At 46.0% G+C, this 17,273-nt stretch overlaps 1 protein-coding gene across 2 annotated transcripts in view; it reads left to right on the forward strand.

The window, feature by feature from the left end:
• Positions 1 to 8,935, forward strand: part of EXD2 (exonuclease 3'-5' domain containing 2) — a 57,540-nt gene extending 48,605 nt beyond the window's left edge. For both annotated transcript variants that reach the window (XM_032344592.1, XM_032344593.1), the window contains one exon: positions 2,290 to 8,935. In XM_032344592.1, coding sequence (XP_032200483.1) covers positions 2,290 to 2,506 — 217 coding nt within the window. In that variant the 3' untranslated portion in view covers positions 2,507 to 8,935. The remainder of the gene's footprint in view (positions 1 to 2,289) is intronic.
• Positions 8,936 to 17,273: the final 8,338 nt, after the last annotated feature.

Here is a 17,273-nt window from a genome sequence, read left to right on the forward strand (position 1 = left end):
CCCCTGCTCCAGTTTTGCTTCCTGTTACCACTTTTCCAGGAGTACCAGAGCCCGAAAGAATTGCACTGATAAGTTCCCAAAACCGTGAGAGTGATGCTGCTTGGCTGTACTTCAGTTTCATTACCCCGGAATCTTAAAGATCGCAGCAAACATTTATCAAATGGTTGTAGGTGTCTTAATCTATTTAAATATATTTTTAAATATTTTATTTATTTGTCAGAGGGAGAGAGCACAAGCAGGGGGAGCAGCTGGCAGAGGGAGGGAGAAGCAGGCTCCCCACCTAGCAGGGAGCCCGATGTGGGACTTGATCCCAGGACCCTGAGATCAGGACATGAGCTGAAGGTGGATGCTTAACTGAATGAGCCACCCAGGCGTCCCAAGTTATCCTGCTCTATTTTTCCAACCTAATAAACTTTCTATAAATTGTCTTAATCGGTTCTTCTAACAACCATTTGAAATAGGATTTAGATTTCTTACTGGTAACTGCTAGCATTATATCTTGCATTTGTTAAATATTTCGAAGTTAGAAAACAGTACTAATGAGTTTTGTCCTATTTTGATTCTTCCTAACTATTTTGTGAGGTTGTAGCATAGATGTTATTTTTTATGTTAGCTACCCTGAGGTTAAAGTTAAGTAACTTGCCAAGGTCCAATGAGAAGTTAATGAGAATGGTTCCTCCAACCAATTCCCAGATGTATTTGCTAATACAACTAAACTTCCCCTTTCAGTCACAGACCTTTCTAACCAATCACCTTGCTGACTAGGATAGAGGGATGCTGGACTTGGCTGTCTGGAACTGAGAAGAAGCTGTTTGGGGGAAGATAGGCAAGTTAGGGACACTTGTCAGCTAAGCAGTAAGGTGGCTGCAGATTTCTGGAGGGCACTGGTACTGCTGGAATGAGGGAGGGAGTGTTGGAAGGGAGGAATGAGAGTGGGGTATGAATGCAAGGAGGGGAACTGAGTCCATGGGGTAGGGACTTTCTCCGGAAAAGTAGTTGTTACTCACAGGAAGTGAAAGCACTGTTTGCAGGACATCCGAGGACTTTTAAGGCTTCTCTGCTTAGTTAGGAAGAGGGCAAGGATTTATCTTCCCATTAAACAGCACCGGCTGCACAACTGAGTATTTCATGGGACCAAAACACATCTCTCGTGGATATGGTTTGGCTTTTTTTTTTTTTTTCCAAAGGCTTTGAGTAATCTCTACACCCAACATGGGGTCTGAACTTACAACCCCAAGATTAAGAGCTGCATTTCTACTGACTGAGCCAGCCATGTGCCCCAAGATTTTTATTTGTTGATTTTTTTTAAGTAATCTCTCGGCCCACCGTGGAGCTCGATCTCATGACCATGTGATCAAGAGTCACATGTCCTACTGACTGAGTCAACCAGGCGCCCCCACCTTTTTTTAATTTCAATTTTTTACAAGTTGAAGTGTAGCTGACACAACATTGTGACACATGATGCACAGTGTTTTATTAGTTTCAGGTGTACAACAGTGATTCGACAAGTTTATGTGTTATGCTATGCCCACCACAAGTGACACTCCCATCTGTCACCTTAGAATGCTATTACAACACCACTGACTATTGCCTCTGCTGTACGGTTTGGCACTCTTCCTGTGAGAAAGGAGGCACTAAAGAAATGTCCCACCTTGCATTTTTACATGTATGTATTCCAGCGTTTGAAACATAAGAACACACAGGGTGATTTAGCAGCACCATATAAATACTGAGTATGGTTGAGAAGGACAAGCTGGTACCTGAGTAACCCCGGAGTAAATAAAAAACCAACGTTCTTCACTCATTGTCAGCCAGACAGTGCGGCTCCTGTAGTGGGGGCTGAGCTTCCGGCAGTGGCCTCCCACAAATATAGCTCAGAATCCCCAAATATCTTCTGTCAGATTGTGTGCAGTGTGTCCAAATGACTTCTTAAAATGGCAGATGTAGGAAAGATGCTTTAAAAACATTAAAGTAGGGGGCGCCAGGGTGGCTCAGTTAAGCATCTGCCTTTGTCTCAGATTATGACCCCAGGGTCCTGGGATTGAGCCCCAATCAGCGGGGAATCTGCTTTTCCCTTTGCCTCTGCCACCCCACACCCTGCTCGTGCTCATGTGCTCTCTCTCAAATAAATAAAATTTTTTAAAAAGCACTAAAGGAATCAACCTTTAGAAGTCCAGCAACCTCCTGATCTAACATTGTGGCAGCCCCCTGGCCCACAGCATTTGGAGCCGTCTGTGACACCGTCCTGTGCTTGTCTTCCTCAGACCCTTGTGCTTTGTGTCTTGCCAGGATTTCCAATGAAAACTACATTCCTCATGGGCTGAAGGTGGTGCAGTGCCACAGCCAGGGCGGGCTGCGCTCCCTCATGCAGCTGGAGAGCCGCTGGCGTCAGCACTTCCTGGACTCCATGCAGCCCAAGCACCTGCCCCAGCAGTGGTCAGTGGATCACAACCATCAGAAGCTGCTCCGGAAATACGGAGAAGACCTTCCCATCAAGCTGTCCTGAGAGCTGCTCTCCTCCCAGGATGGCTGGGAAGCTGAGCCAAGGTGGGAAAGTCACCTCTTCCTGTGTCATTAATTGTCAGAGCCTAGTGTCACAACGGAATGCTAACCCACGCCAATCCCAGGATGCTTCTGGTGGAGGCGGGCTGTTGCTTCAAGGGGAGCTTATGGTTTTGGATTTTACTTGGGCAGAGTGAGAATTCCTTTTGCTTCCCTCTTATTTTTTGTGGACAAAAGGGCCTTGGCCTTTATTTTACTTTCCTTCTTTTGCTTCCTGTGCACAGACAGCAGATGAAGGATTCTCCCCTGAAGTGACTTGTCAAGACGCTCAGGTTTTTAATACATTTCTTCCCTGCCCAGTATGTTGTTTTTTCTCAAACAGGGGCAGTCAAGTATTTTAATCCCATTGGGTTAGGACAGGAGAAATTCTTGCAGAGGTTGGAGAGGTGAACAGGAGTCAGATTCATTTCCCCAGTTCAAGCTCATAATTATAAATTCCTTAACTTCATGCTCTCCCACATCTCACCTGGTTGAGATCCATCCCATCTAGGTCACTTCGGTTTATTTCCATACTTGAGGATGCTCCCCTTTACACAGCCAGGACCAAAGCAGCGACTTCCTGCCATATGCTTCCACCCTAACACTGGAGGAAATCCTTTTCTGGAAATAGGCCTTCTAACTGGGTGGGGCAGAAAGAGGTACAAGCATCATCTCTCAAGAGAACTTTGATATTTGCTTCGCTGTCCCTTTCATGCTGTTTGTTGTCTATTCATTGCAATCCTCGTGTCCAGAACTGCAAGGTTTTCTAGCTGAATCTCCTTCTGAGAGGAAGATTCTCTACTCTCAGAATCAGTGTCACGTCCCTTCCGTGTTCTGTGTTCCTTCCGATTTGTAATACTGACCTCTTTTCAACACTTAATTCTCTTGGAGTCCTTTGGTCGGGTTGCGTTGGAAGGATTTCTCCACCCGCTCTCGTGGGTGGGACTCTGAGATTAATTCATATACTTAGATGTTCAGAACAGTGGTGTTTCATCTCTTTATATGAAGCCACCACTTTGAGCATAAATTATTAGTGATTAGCAGTTTTTCTAAAGTATGAGGAGAGGTTTTTTTACTTGACAAGTTCGTAACAAACTTAGTGATTTTATGGCCAGAATCCAACAGGAGCTGTTTTGAAATTGTGCCCAAGTTGGTGATGGTTGCTCTAACACTCATAAATAAAACTTCTAAGCACAAAGCTCACTGACTGTACATGTAAAACTTTTTTCTTCTCGGCTTTGTAAAATCAGTAAATATTCTTGGGGGAGGAGATATTCACTCCTGGCGTCCCTGCTGTGGGCAGAAGCATGGCACGCACACAGGTACACCACGCACAGCGAGCACATGGACGTACCACGCACACGGACGTACCACGCACGGCGCGGTTTCAGCCCATCAGCGGAGCGTCCGCAAACGGGTGTGCGTTTTGTTCGTCCGCCGCTTTGTGCCCTCTTGCCCCCAAACAGGCATTGTTGGGCTCTAAACTAGAGATCCTTGAAGATGAACAATACCAGCCTCTTCCAGCACCGTATGTTCAGTGGGGTAGGTCATTGTGGGCCATGTGCTCAGTGGCTGGACCCCATGCTCCGGAGTCCGGGGGTGAACCATGGGGCGTGACGGGTGGTCGTTAGAGTGGTCAGGCTTGCCACAAGGTGGCACTCACAGATTCTGTTTTATAGTCAGTCTTGAGAAACAGGGCTTTTATATATGGTTCCTGAACACAGCTGATGACTTATGTTTCCAGATCCGTGTAGCTGATTTGGGGCCATTTGAATAGGGTTACCAGAAAAACTTCCTCTGAAACTGTCAGTAGGGTGCTTTCATTTTGATTCCTTGTGTTCCTCATGCTAAGAGGGGAGAAACACGAGGTTATTTAGGTGCGGTGGTTGCTGTAGGAAGAAGGAATGGATTCTCCAGCAGAGCTGTGGGCCACCAGAGCCAACAGGCACCGTAGAAAAGGAGGCTAGACTGGCACACAAGATTTCTCACCCTTCTCAGAAGTTACTGTGTGGATTTGACTCTTCATTCTCTTGAGTCAGCCCTTAGCACCCTTTCCCGAAGACTGACAGTGGTGACCTTGAATGAGATATTTTAGGGCAGGCATATTATAAAAGAAGTATTTATTGCAGTGTATGTTCATGAGAAATGAGTCTAAAGAAGGAGTAAAAAATCATCCATCTTCCCTCCATCTAGAAAAGAGCTAACCTTTGCTGGGATGTCCACAAATTTCCTTCACTATTTAAAAATGTGTGAAATACAAACAGAATTCAGAGTCATGTACATATAGACTGTGACATCCTATTTTTTACCCCTCACTTAACGTGGTACCACAAATAATTAATTTCCTATACCCCTCATCTTTGAAAGTAGATTCGTAGTGACTCTTCCATACTTCAGTTGTCCATTCCCACACTGTTGAAATTTTGGTTGTTTCAGATCCTTTGTTAATGTCAGTGATATTGTGTTGAACTGTCTTTTGTATAAATCTTTGACTATAGCTTTGATAATTTATTTAGGATAGAATTCTAGTGATTGGATGGGGCAGAGGAGGTCTCACATTTCTGGAGTGAGTACCAATTGATATCACCTTTTAGGAGCATATATCAAGGGACTGCTTCTCTCTAACCCTTTAGCTCGTGTCCCAGTACATTTACTGAGCCTCCATGTGAGCAGTAGTGAGAGGACAGGGTCATGGCAAGGGCCTCTGAATGTACCCGGATCATTGTGTTTCTAGGCTTAGAGTCTTCTCTCTGCCTCCTCTTTATCTCCCATCCTTTATTGACTCATTTCCCCTTGTAGTCAGTGTTTTTTGGAAACACTATTTTAAAATAAAAACTTAAAATAAAAGTTACAAACAGGTCTTTTTTGTGTGTATGATACACAGCAGTGATTTGCCATCCTAAAGTGAACAAGGCACAATGTTCAGGGATTTGTTGCTTTTTAAGAGTGCAACCATAAGTTACTTATTCTTATCCATGTCACGGATGGAGATCAGATGACAAAATGTGTTCTGTTGAAATAAAGCCATTTTAATCCCTCATTTTAGACTCTTAGGAGCCCAGCAGGCAGAAAGAGCTTTTATTTGGCTTCCTTTCTTACCTGTTAGTGTGGGGCCCTAACATTTGACTATAATCTGAATTCTCAGTTTACCTTACCTCTCTTGAGTTTTTCATTCATTTGTTGATCGTTTTCCTTCTTTTTTTTTCCCTTCATCATGTCCCATCATCACGCTATCACTTTTTACTGTTAAAGAAGACAGTTTCTTGGTTTGCTAGTTTACTAATTGTTACATATTTTAAAAGAGTCCTTCTTCTTGATCTTTTGTCTTTTCTGTTGCTAAGTGGCCATTTTTAGAATGCCTGATCTTTCAGGAATACAGTGGGAATCAGTTTTTCTTGGGTGAGATAAGCTGAAAGAGGGTGTAAGAATGACATTGCTGTAATGAACTCTTGATCTGAATAATGTAAATATAATACATAGTCCCCAGAATATTTTTGCTTTGGAATTCAGTGATATACTTTAGCTATTCACCAAGTTACCTCCTCATGCTGAAGCCTTATACCTTCTTCTTGTCCCCAGTCCCGGAGCAGTTTCATATCCAGTGATGGTCTGGGGTTTACATGCAGCCGGGCAGCTTGCTTGTTCCAATTACCTATCCTTCCAGCCTGCTAGGAGATGCTTTAGTCACCCCCCATCCCCTGCCTTTTGCTTGAGGCACCAAGGCCCTCGCTTGAATGCCAGCATGTTATCTGGGAAAGTGGGAAGTACATTAGTATTTCCATCTAACGAGGTCTGTCTATATAGCCCACTCTTGTTGGAGGTCCCTAGATACTGTGGGTAACTAGACCAAATGGGTCATCATTTGAGGGATAATCAGGAATTGACTTCCTTTGCACAGGAATAGGGAATATCAAAGGACCTGCTTCACGCATCCTGTGTTGCATCCTCTTCAGATGTAGTATACACTGCCTTAAAAGGTCATTTTCTGCTCTGAATGGAAGTAATTTCCCTGCCTTCCAGACTGAATCCAAAGCATTTACCCTCCTTCTAGCTTCCTTATTTGTTATTAATTCTTGCATTTTCCTCTTGCTAAGTGGGTAGTCTGTTGCCTTTTCTGCCTGCATAAGCTCCAACAGCTGCTGAGTTTGGAGTCAGCATTAATATAAGCATGATGTGTGGTCCAGAATATTCCTGAGTAGGAGAGGCTACTTTTACTGTACTCCTGCTTCCCAAAGATCTCCCTTTTCAGGCTTCAACATGCTGGGGCAGAGTTGGGATTCTGACTCTCCAGGCCACCAGGGTATCCATTAAGTCCTGGATAAGAATCAAACATTTGAGCTTAGTAAGCTAACAGCTGAAAAGAAATGGGAGATTAAGATATGGGTAGTTTTAAAAGAGATATGTTTATTTGGTTCGTGGGTTGATGGGGTTGTAGCCCATGGACTTAATGTTCTATTTTGCTTTTCCCTGTACTCAGTTCTATTGTGTGTTAAAGGATCAGAGGAACAGCCTGGTGACCTAGGTTTTGGTTCTGGCCATTACCTGTATATCTTTGGACTAATCACTTAACTTTTCTGGGCTCCTTTCTTTACCAGTAAAGTTAGAAGTTAAGATTAGATGTGCTGTAAGGACCCTCCTGGCTGTAGCATTCGGCAATACATCCCACTGTTTCTTATGTGGCGCTTTCCCTTGGAAGCTGTGTACCTTCTGCTTCATCGTTGCACACCCTCATCCCGCCCCCAGCTCTGGGAATGGAGACTGTGCACGGAAAGGGGGGGAATGAGGGAAGCAGGATGCCACACCATGTCCTCCTGGCCTCATTGACTAGAGAGAAGCCTGGTTCCTCCATCTGGTGTTCCACCTGAGGTCAAAATATACTTCTCACCAGAGGTGTGCTATCTGTGGCCTTAGGAACTCACAGTTCACTATTCAGCAATAAAGAAAGAGGAGAAATTTGTATCTTCAGTTGCATTGCTTGTGCTGTAAGGTTTAACAAGAGATAAGCACAAAATGGAAATGAGGCAAGTTTGCCAAGTATTGTAGATGGGAAGATATTGAGAAAAAAGGAATGAGTGTTTCTCATTTTAAGGATAGGAGAAATTAAGACTATACTATAGAGGACTGAATAGAATTAGGTACTTTAAAAGGAAAACATTAAACCAATGAGTTAAAAATATTCTCTCTTTTTTTATGTTGTCATGACTGCCTAAGAAAATTTGAGGGATCCAGTGTTAACACATTGTTACCCATCCATAAGTCCTAAGACATGATCACCTCACAGGGAGACTGGGAAGTTTCTGGGGCCTGCATCTTGTATAACCCTGACTGGCCTTGGACTTTGTCCCTCTTACCTTTGGCATCTATAAAACAGACATGCATAAAATATAGTTTATATTCTATAAACTGCTGAAAGACATTTCTGTGTATCTATATCTGTTCCCTATAACCTGACAAAAAATATGTTTCCCTGTTCCTTTTTGTGCTTCGTTCAGTCCCAAAGAGGGTGTTGGTGTATTGGCTTTTCTTTGTGTAGCACATATTTGGACCAAATATGCTAAGCTTGCAGCTCTTTTTATAATAGTTACCCAGATACAGACATGAGCCCCCATTTTCTATCAAATTATGGTCACTTTGTTGCATTTTGTTGCAGTTTAGTTCCAGAAAAAGTAACCAGATAGCCAAAAGGGAGGTTAAAGTATATTTCTTTGCCTCTGATGGATGAACCCTAACTTCATCTAAAATTCTGACATCTTCCATCATATCCCATAGAGCCAACTAGAGTCCCAGCAAGCTAGCTTAGTTTTTTTTTAAATTAAAGTAGGTATGTATGGGCCCTGGAGGTTTGGTAGGCCTGAGCTGTAGCAACATACATGCAACTTCCTCTGAGTTCTTGGATGCAATGAGCAGGACTAATGTTGGCTCCAAAAAGGGACAGAAGATGGCTTGGGGTTAGTTTTTCTTTTTTTAAATGTTACACAAGTGCAGAGCAGTTGGCTGCCGTCCCCCTCTCAAACCATCAGCAGAGCTTGACCTTGGCCAAGATTTTGCATCATCTTCTCGGCATCTCAGCACAGAGTTGCGTTTCAGCCGTGGAATGCTTAACCAAAAGCACATGCTGTAGTGATGGTTTCCAAAGAGCAAGTTTTTGCAGAAAGTCTACACCGTGTTGTCTTCTCAAAACACTAGTTTTCTCTGAACCACCTACCCAATAAACCCCAAATGGTGATTCTTTGACTCATTCTTTCTTCACAAAGGCTAAGCTTTTTGATGTTGTTAATAATACTTTATTGAAGCACAGTGTAATGAACATACAATGAAGTACAAATCTTTTTTTTTTTTTTAATTTTATTTATATGACAGAGATCACAAGTAGGCAGAGAGGCAGGCAGAGAGAGAGAGGAGGAAGCAGGCTCTCTGCTGAGCAGAGAGCCCGATGCGGGACTCGATCCCAGGACCATGAGATCATGACCTGAGCCGAAGGCAGTGGCTTAACCCACTGAGCCACCCAGGCGCCCATGAAGTACAAATCTTGAGAGTACTCTGTGAATTTTGACAAATTGTATGCAGCCATTTAACCATTCAGGGCTGGGGTTTCTTTCTTCCTTTTCCTTTCTTTCTTTCTTTCTTTTTTTAAAGATTTTATTTATTCATTTGACAGACAGAGATCACAAGTAGGCAGAAAGAGAGAGAGAGAGGAGGAAGCAGGCTCCCCGCCAAGCGGAGAGCTGGATGCAGGGCTTGATCCCAGAATCCTGGGATCATAACCCGAGCTGAAGACAGAGGCTTTAACTAACTGAGCCACCCAGGCACCCCCCCCCCTTTTTTTTTTGAGCAGCCACTTATCACAGCCCTTTGTTGGCCTAGACTAGGTCTGCAGGACCTTCCCACCCAAACCTGGGGCTATATGCTCCCAGCTCCTGGCCTAGGACAGCCTGGCTCTTGGGAGCACCTTAGCCTGCCCAGAGATTATAACCTCCTCTAAGTCCCTTAGCCAGGCCTGAAGATGAAGGGGCAGCTAGAAGCCCCAGGGCAAGGGCCCTGCCCTCTCCCACAGGCTGAGGAAGGTTTCAGAAAAGGCCATTCACTGCCCAGTGGTGCAGGGAAAGGAAAATGATGATTTGGGAAGTGAGGGGCTAGACAGTGAGAGAACAGACACTCATGATTGGGAATCACGCGAGAAAAGGGTGCCCGGTCTGCTCCTCAGTGTGAGAGAGTCAGTCCTTGTGCACACCCCACACCAGCATCTGGCTCACCTCTGTCATGCTCAGCACATGGAAACCTTCACGTTCCAGCTTGTCCAGGATCATGTGGGGAAGGTCACTGATGAAGTCCTCAAAAATTGTTTCCCAACACACTTCTCTTTGAGGCCCCCCAGATGCCACATCAGCTCTGGAACTGAGGGCTCAGCACCCACTAGGTTGAGGCCCACTTCTTTGTGGATCTGGGTGCTGATGAGCAGGTAGGGCGTGATGCAAGAGTCCCAACCAGGCCCCTACCCAGGGCTTTGGGCTCAGGGCACATGCCAACCCCACCAGCTCCAGGACAGTCCTAAGTCCAGTTACTCCAGCTCTCAGGGCTTGGGTTTCCTTCCTTCCTTCCTTCTTTCTTAGATTTTATTTTTTCATTTGACAGAGAGCAAGAGAGAGACCATAAGAGGGGAGAAGGTCACAGGGAGAAGCAGACTCCCTGCAGAGCTGGGAGCCTGATGAGGGACTCTATCCTGGGACTCCGAGATCATGACCTGAGCCAAAGGCAGTCGCTTAACCAACTGAACCACCTAGGCACACCAGAGCTCAGGTTTCTTATATTACATGAAAGATCTATTCTGATGTATGGCCTTGGATTGGAAGGTTGTACATTCATCTACCTGAGCAAATTATTATACAAGTGCAAATCCAGGTGAAAACATGAAGAACTGGTAGTCTTGAGTCTGGGCAGTTTGCTCTTTTGTCATACGTAGTTGTTGTGTTTACTGCAACTCTTCACGGTACTTGTTCTTTACAAGTTACTTTTGAAAATAGGTAATGTGGGAGCACCTGGGTGGCTCAGTTGGTGAAGCATCTGTATTTGGCTCTGGTCATGATCCCTGGGTCCTGGGATCAAGCCCCACATTGGGCTCCTTACTTGGTACAGAGCCTGCTTCCCCCTCTCCCTCTGCCTGCCCCTCTCCCTGCTCATACTCACTCTTTTTCTCTTTATTTTTTATTTAAAGATAAAGAAAATCTTTAAAAAAAGAAAGAAAGAAAATAGGTGATGTGTGCACATAGTACAAAACAATCTTTTTTAATGTGTAATGTGAAAAGGGACTGTCCCCCCTCCCACCCCCCCCCCCCCCAGTCCTTTCCCTCCTTGAAGGGAACCTCTGTTATTGTTACTTGGGAGTTGTTCAGCCTGGGGCTGGGGGGAGGGGGAGTTTTGTTTTTTAAGTCCCAGCTTTCTTTGGTTGTTCACCAAGAATATATTTCTCAGCCTTTCTCTTTATACTCCAGGCTGTAGTCTAAGGCACTTATGCAGAAACTTGGACCTACAGCCTCAGTACGACTAATCATGTTTGTCCTGTCCTATAAAATTCATTCTCTGTATCTGTCATCTGGCTCAAAAGTCTGTGTTTCTCACAGGATTGACCAGGAGTTGCTAATAGCTGGAGTTGGGTTTTTGTTTTTTTGTTTTTTAAAGATTTTATTTATCCATTTGACAGAGATCACAAGTAGGCAGAGAGGGAGGCAGAGAGAGAGGGAGGGAAGCAGGCTCCCCGTTGAGCAGAGAGCCCGATGCAGGACTCGATCCCAGGACCCTGAGATCATGACCTGAGCCAAAGGCAGCGGCTTAACTCACTGAGCCACCCAGGCACCCTGGAGTTGGGTTTTTTAATTATTAGGCTCAATACTTCTAAAATACGTATTTGAAGTGTTCCCTAATCAATTTTTAAAAATTCCTATTTCTTTAGTGGGGCTTCTGCAACATACCTATCTGATTTAAGTTTTTTGTTTGTTTTAAAGTAATGCTGAATCCCAATCTGCAAGTGAACTATAGCCGGATCTCTAGAAAGTCATGCCCTCACCCCACAGCCACCCAAATCAGACATTCAGAACTCCAAAGTTACAGACATGAACTGGCATGATTTTTCACCTTCACAGGCCATTCTTCTTTTTACACATAGGATTGACCTCAAATTTACTTTGAAAAGCCAACTTCTCTGGCAGGCAAAATTTGATTTGATTTATACACTAAGTTTTTCAAGAATATAAATGTCATGCAGAGCTGAGGACTTATATTCAGCCAGGAACAGTATTTTACACAATTTACAAGCTCCAGAGCCAGGGAAGGAAGACCTCTTATTCCCAGCCCTCTCAGTCAGACAGAAACCAAAACGTGATGGATGGATGGCTCTCTACGCCACTTTGAGCTCCCAGCCTTATTTTGTACTCCTTTGCGGCAGGCCGGTAAAGAGTCAGGTCTTCCCCAGATTAGAGTTTCCCAAAGATATACAGTCCAGGGAAAGGAGTGAGGCTGTTTGTGTTTTTCCAATTCAAGTCCCATCTGGTTTCCCTGGGGCCATTTTATCTGTGATGTTCTCTGGTGCTCTCTTCTTTGCCTTGCTGTTATCCGATCACCCAAGGCTTCTCCAGTCATCATTGCGAATATTCCCACTGGTCAGGGAGCTCCCTGTGAGCATCCTTCAGCGCAGCTGTCACATTTGAACAGCATCTGCTTTCTGACAAGCTTGAAGACAGAATGAAGGAAGTCGTGGAGGCTTTCCCTGTGGAAGTGGATAACACAGTGGCCCTTGGGACTTGGATCAATAGCTGTGAGTTTAGCCTGGAGGCTGATTCCCAGAGGGGGCAAGGATCTCTTGGTCTCTGCTCTGTCGTCCATGCGGGGTCCTAATGCTGGAATGGTTCCCTAAGCCTTTGGCTCCAGCTTTTTCTAGACAGGGAAACAGACTGAGGTAAAATGCTTGCTGTGTTTTAAATAGATTCTACTCGCTGCAGCCAGTAAGCCCCACAGCTCGGGAGGTGAATGATCCTTCCCGAGAGGGTTCTGTTGCGCCATGCCTCCTGCCTCCCGCCCCTCCCATGCTGCCCGCCCCAGCCCTCCTGCTCCTTCCCTCTGACCTGACGCCACTGGTGTCAGGCGTCCGCTTGCTGCTCCCTGGATGGTTTCTCTTCAGGCCTTTCTGGTTTTAGTACTCATTACGCTTTTATTGGTTTTCGCTGTCTGCTTTTTCTTTCCCTGAAGCTGATTTTCCTCATACTCTGTATCTTTCCATTTCTTGTGTCCGCTCTGTCAAATGCATGTCTCCATCTGCTGCTCCTTGTCTGACTCTGCCATGACTTCTTAGGTTGTTTTCTTGCCCGCACCTTCCCGTAGCCTGCTCGGGACAAAGTTGACCCCGGAAAGAAGTCGGGTACAGGGACTTCGAACGGACAATGGAGGAGCCTATCCCAGTTGTGGGGTGGGTGGCAGCACCAGTCTGGGTGGTGCTGGGCAGTGTGGCAGGGAAGTGGGTGAAGAGGAGGGTGGAAGAAAGTAGGGGACACAAGTGATGGCCAGCACCCTTCGAAGGTGATAATCAGAAAAGGAGGTGGAAGGCTGGGTGGCAGCTGGATGTCACAAGGAAAAGCTGAGCAGGAGCTACACTAGGGGAGAAAACCAGGCGAGCAGGACTTGCTGGAGATGCTGCAGCCCAGCTCCACCGAGCAGAGGCCAGTAGCGGGTGGCGGGGGAGGGGAGGGGCGGAGAAAGGGGAGCCTTAAAGACCCTTTCTCTCCATGCATCTCTGGTCCTTTTCTTCTATTTCCTTTCATGTTCCTACCCTCATGTTACATTAGCAACAGAAAACGAAACAAAAAGCAATCTCTCTTTGAAAAGGAATGGTAAGATCTGGAGAATTTAAAGCTAGATGCATGCACTTCCCCGTTTGCTGGACTCTTGGGCCCCTTTGCACACAGGCTGCTGGAGCTGGGAGAGTTAGCCTCTTCCTGGAGCACCTCAGATGGAGTCCCTATAGCATTTTGACTGCTCAGCCAGAGTGCCCGAGGCAAGGGCAGCCGGCAGTGGTGCCCACCCACGGAACCCCTCCACGCACATGGGGTGGCTATTGGCCATGACAGCTGGAGGGATGGGACTGGTCTTGAGCAGGGCCTGGGCTGAGGAATGGCTTCTGGCCCATGACGCCAGCCCTGTCCTGGTCCCCTCTGCCCCCCAGCAAGTGAGCTGCAGAGAGGCTTGTCGTTGGAGAAGGAGAAAGGAAAACTTCCCTTGCTTAAAAAATGTTTAAAGAGGTAATAAACACATGTGGCAAAGAAATCAAAGGATACAAAAGAATGTATGATGAAAAGTCTCCCACTTCTCAAGTTCCCCTCCTCAGGCATCCTGGATGTACCAATTTCTTGTACATTCTTCTTACTTCTCCTTTTTAGGTCTGCTGTAATCCAGAAGTTTTTAGATTCTTGACCCAATGGAATATTTTAAATTGTTTGGATGTATATGTATGTATGTAATGTGTGTGGAGGGACTAAATGATAATAAAGAAAACTGTGTCTCCGTTTATTGCCAATAATTCTTTCTGGGGCAGGAATGGTTTAAAATACTAAAATAACTAAATAAACTCTTAAAATGCTAGCACTAGAAAGGACCTTCCAAGTCCCTTGGACCAAAGCCTCCATTTCAAACACAAGAAAGAAGCCCAGAAAGTGACTTTTCCAGGATCACCAAGTGAGGCAATGGCACTTTTAGAGTGGCCTTTAGAAAAACAGGGATCCCAAAATGAAAGACAAATGATTGGGCATGGGTTTAGAAATTTCCTCCATTGGATACAAACATAGGGAAAGAAATCAGTAATTTCCAGGAAAAGCCTGAAGTCACATTCTAATTGAAAAACAGCACACCTGCGTACATGATGCTCGCACATACACACAGGCAGTGGCAGCGGACAGAAAATGAAAAGTCGGCAAAGTCGACTGTCTCTCCTCCTGAGCTGGGCAGAGGCTGTAAGAGGCAGCATGACGTCACTCCCCTCCTGGGGAACATGCACCCCCTTGGACCTGGGGTCACTGGGCAGGCATTTTTTGTTGGGCAGGAGGGAGAAATGACCACCCAGACTCAAGTAAGAGGACAACCGGTGCATGGAGCCCAGATCAGAGATGTTGTGGGTGCGAGGAGGGTGTGCCTGGCCATGCCACCGGGGAGCTCTGCCACCACGGGATCCAGGAGCACCAGCAACCCCAACTGTTTACGCCGCCTCCCAGGAGGCAACTCCCCCACCCCCATGATTTATATGCTGACAAAACGGCAGGATAATTTTTAAAAATTCTGCCTGCTTTGACATTTGCTCCAGACTCTGAACAATTTCAGTGTCCAAACCCAGATTGATGGGCCTTTTGATGGCTTCAGTGAGAGGGGACATGTATGACTATAAACACTGGCAGTAAAAACCCTCAATTGCTTTGAAATGGTAAATTTCCAGGCAATGTGGATCTGATGTTACACGCCTCCTGCATTAACAGCTTTTTCTTCCTGTTCAATTATTTTGGCTGGTAAGGGAGTGGAAATTACACTTCAAAATATATCGATGGATATTTTCAGCCTTGCTGAGAGCTTCAAAAGATGTACCAATCCCAGGAACATTCCCTTAGTTTCCACCTCCAAGTTTCTCAGGGAAGATGGAGGTACCAGCTACAGGCCCAGTTAGACCAAAGGAGGTGCAGGAGCAAGGCCGGGGGTCTCTGCATTTCAGATTCTCTCTGGTCTTACCACATAATCTCTTTCTCAGCCAAATTTCACTCCAGCCCTAAGTCTAGGGGTCAGTTCTAATCTGTACCAGGTGATGAGGTCCTTGATAAAGAAATGAGAATTCCCAAGAGCTTGGATCCAGGACCTTGAGACATGGCATCCGGTGGAGGTGGAAAAAACCCAGTTCTCTATGGCTTCATTTTCATGAGGGATCCAGAAGTCCTAATCTCTGATGCACATGGTTCTCTCCTATGCCTGGGTGCTGGGCGCATGGGCAGCCACCCAGCACATTTGCCCCAGTTGTGCTTCTGGTTTAGGACTGACCTGGCTCCTTCCACTCCTCTTCCTGATCACCAGACCTGGATTTACAGCTGCTTTTGTGGACAGACCGCAGAGAGCTCCAGTTCAGTTGAACATGCCTCCCAAATCTGTTCCTCCACCTGCATTTCCTGTTTCAGTTAATAGTGGGTTACCTTACACCAAAGCACTTGTTTGCTACATAAGAAATGTGCATGCTATTCTTCATCCCTTTCTCTAACCCCACTTCCAACCGATCACCAAATCCTTTGAGTCTGCCCTCTCTCTCTCCTCCAGACTTCCTGCCCTAACCCTGGCCCACGGCACTGCTTGCTTGGACCGTCACAGTATCCTTGTCACCCCCTGCTACCACCTGTCTCCAGCCTCCTCACTAAAATTTGTAACCGATCATGTCACTCCCTGGTTTAAAATCTTAGGTGGTTCTCCATGGCTTACCAGAGTAAGTCCAAATGTCCTACAAAGAGAAGACATCTGTTAACTGGTCAATGCCTACACCTCTGCCCTTGTTACCATCACCACGCCCTACCCCTACCCCCAAACCCCTCGCCATTTCCTGAGCTCCCACACACTTCCACATCCTCGTGTCCTCTGTTTGCCTCTTCCTCTTCCCAGAACACCCTTTCACTCTTGCCTACCAGCCTGCCTTTTAAGATTCAGCTCTCAGATGACTTCTTACTTGGAGAAGCCCCCTTTGTGCTTCGAGAGAGTTCCATTATATCCTCTTATGGACGTGTTTTTCCCCAGGATCAGTTACTGGGCTCCTCAGAAGCTGCGGTCAGTTTTTGTTCATTTTCATATCCCTAGAACAGAATTGCCTGGCATGGTAGGCACTCAAGAGGGAAAGGAAAAAAAAGGGACTGGGCATACCACCCTATGTAAGCAGGCCAGATCTGTCATCTGAGCAGGCTTGTGGGATTTTCATGGGACAGAATGGGGAGTAGCAGCAGCCCTTGGGTAGACCCCAGGTATTTACTCACTCATTCACTTGCACAAATATTAGTGCTGCCACAATGCCCTAACACTGTGCTAGAAACTGGTGACAAAAGAAGGCTGCCAGGCCCTGCTCAGAGGAACTCCCATTCAAAGGTGAGAGACGGGCATGTGACAAACACTGCCCTGGCATTTTGGGCCATCTGTTTGGCTCTGAGGACCTTTGCCACTTATCTCCTTAGAGGCTGTGGAGAGGGGGAAGGAATGAAGTAGAGCACCCGAGAAATGGGGAGGTCAGGAAGGCCTTGCAAAGGGCTCTGCCTCCAGGACCGATTCTGCTGACCAGCTGGCTTTATTTATACATTTCTCCTTTGTAGAAATTCCTTACTGTTAAGAGAAAGTATTTGACACATTTCTAATTAACCCTCAGCCTCTGCAATCTTATTATTCCCAAATGCAACAGCTGCCTCCTTTCATGATTAGTAATAATATTCCTGGAGTTATCCACCAGAACCAGTGTCACTCCTCCCGAATTCTGATTGACCTTTCTGCTTCCCATGCCTCACCCTGCCATCCTGCAGCCACAGCATTTGGCCCCAGGTCCTGGGGTTCCTGGGAGGGGGGCAGGGCTCCCAAGGAAGCACTGCTGGGGAACCTGAGTGAGTCCCCGCACTGGCCACACTGACCCCAGAGGAGTCATTCCCTTTCTCAGCTCTACTCCTGCACACAGCTATCCGCTCCTCTTCCTT

This window comes from Mustela erminea, chromosome 5, assembly GCF_009829155.1.
Source record: "Mustela erminea isolate mMusErm1 chromosome 5, mMusErm1.Pri, whole genome shotgun sequence".
NCBI classification, from domain to species: Eukaryota; Metazoa; Chordata; class Mammalia; order Carnivora; family Mustelidae; genus Mustela; species Mustela erminea.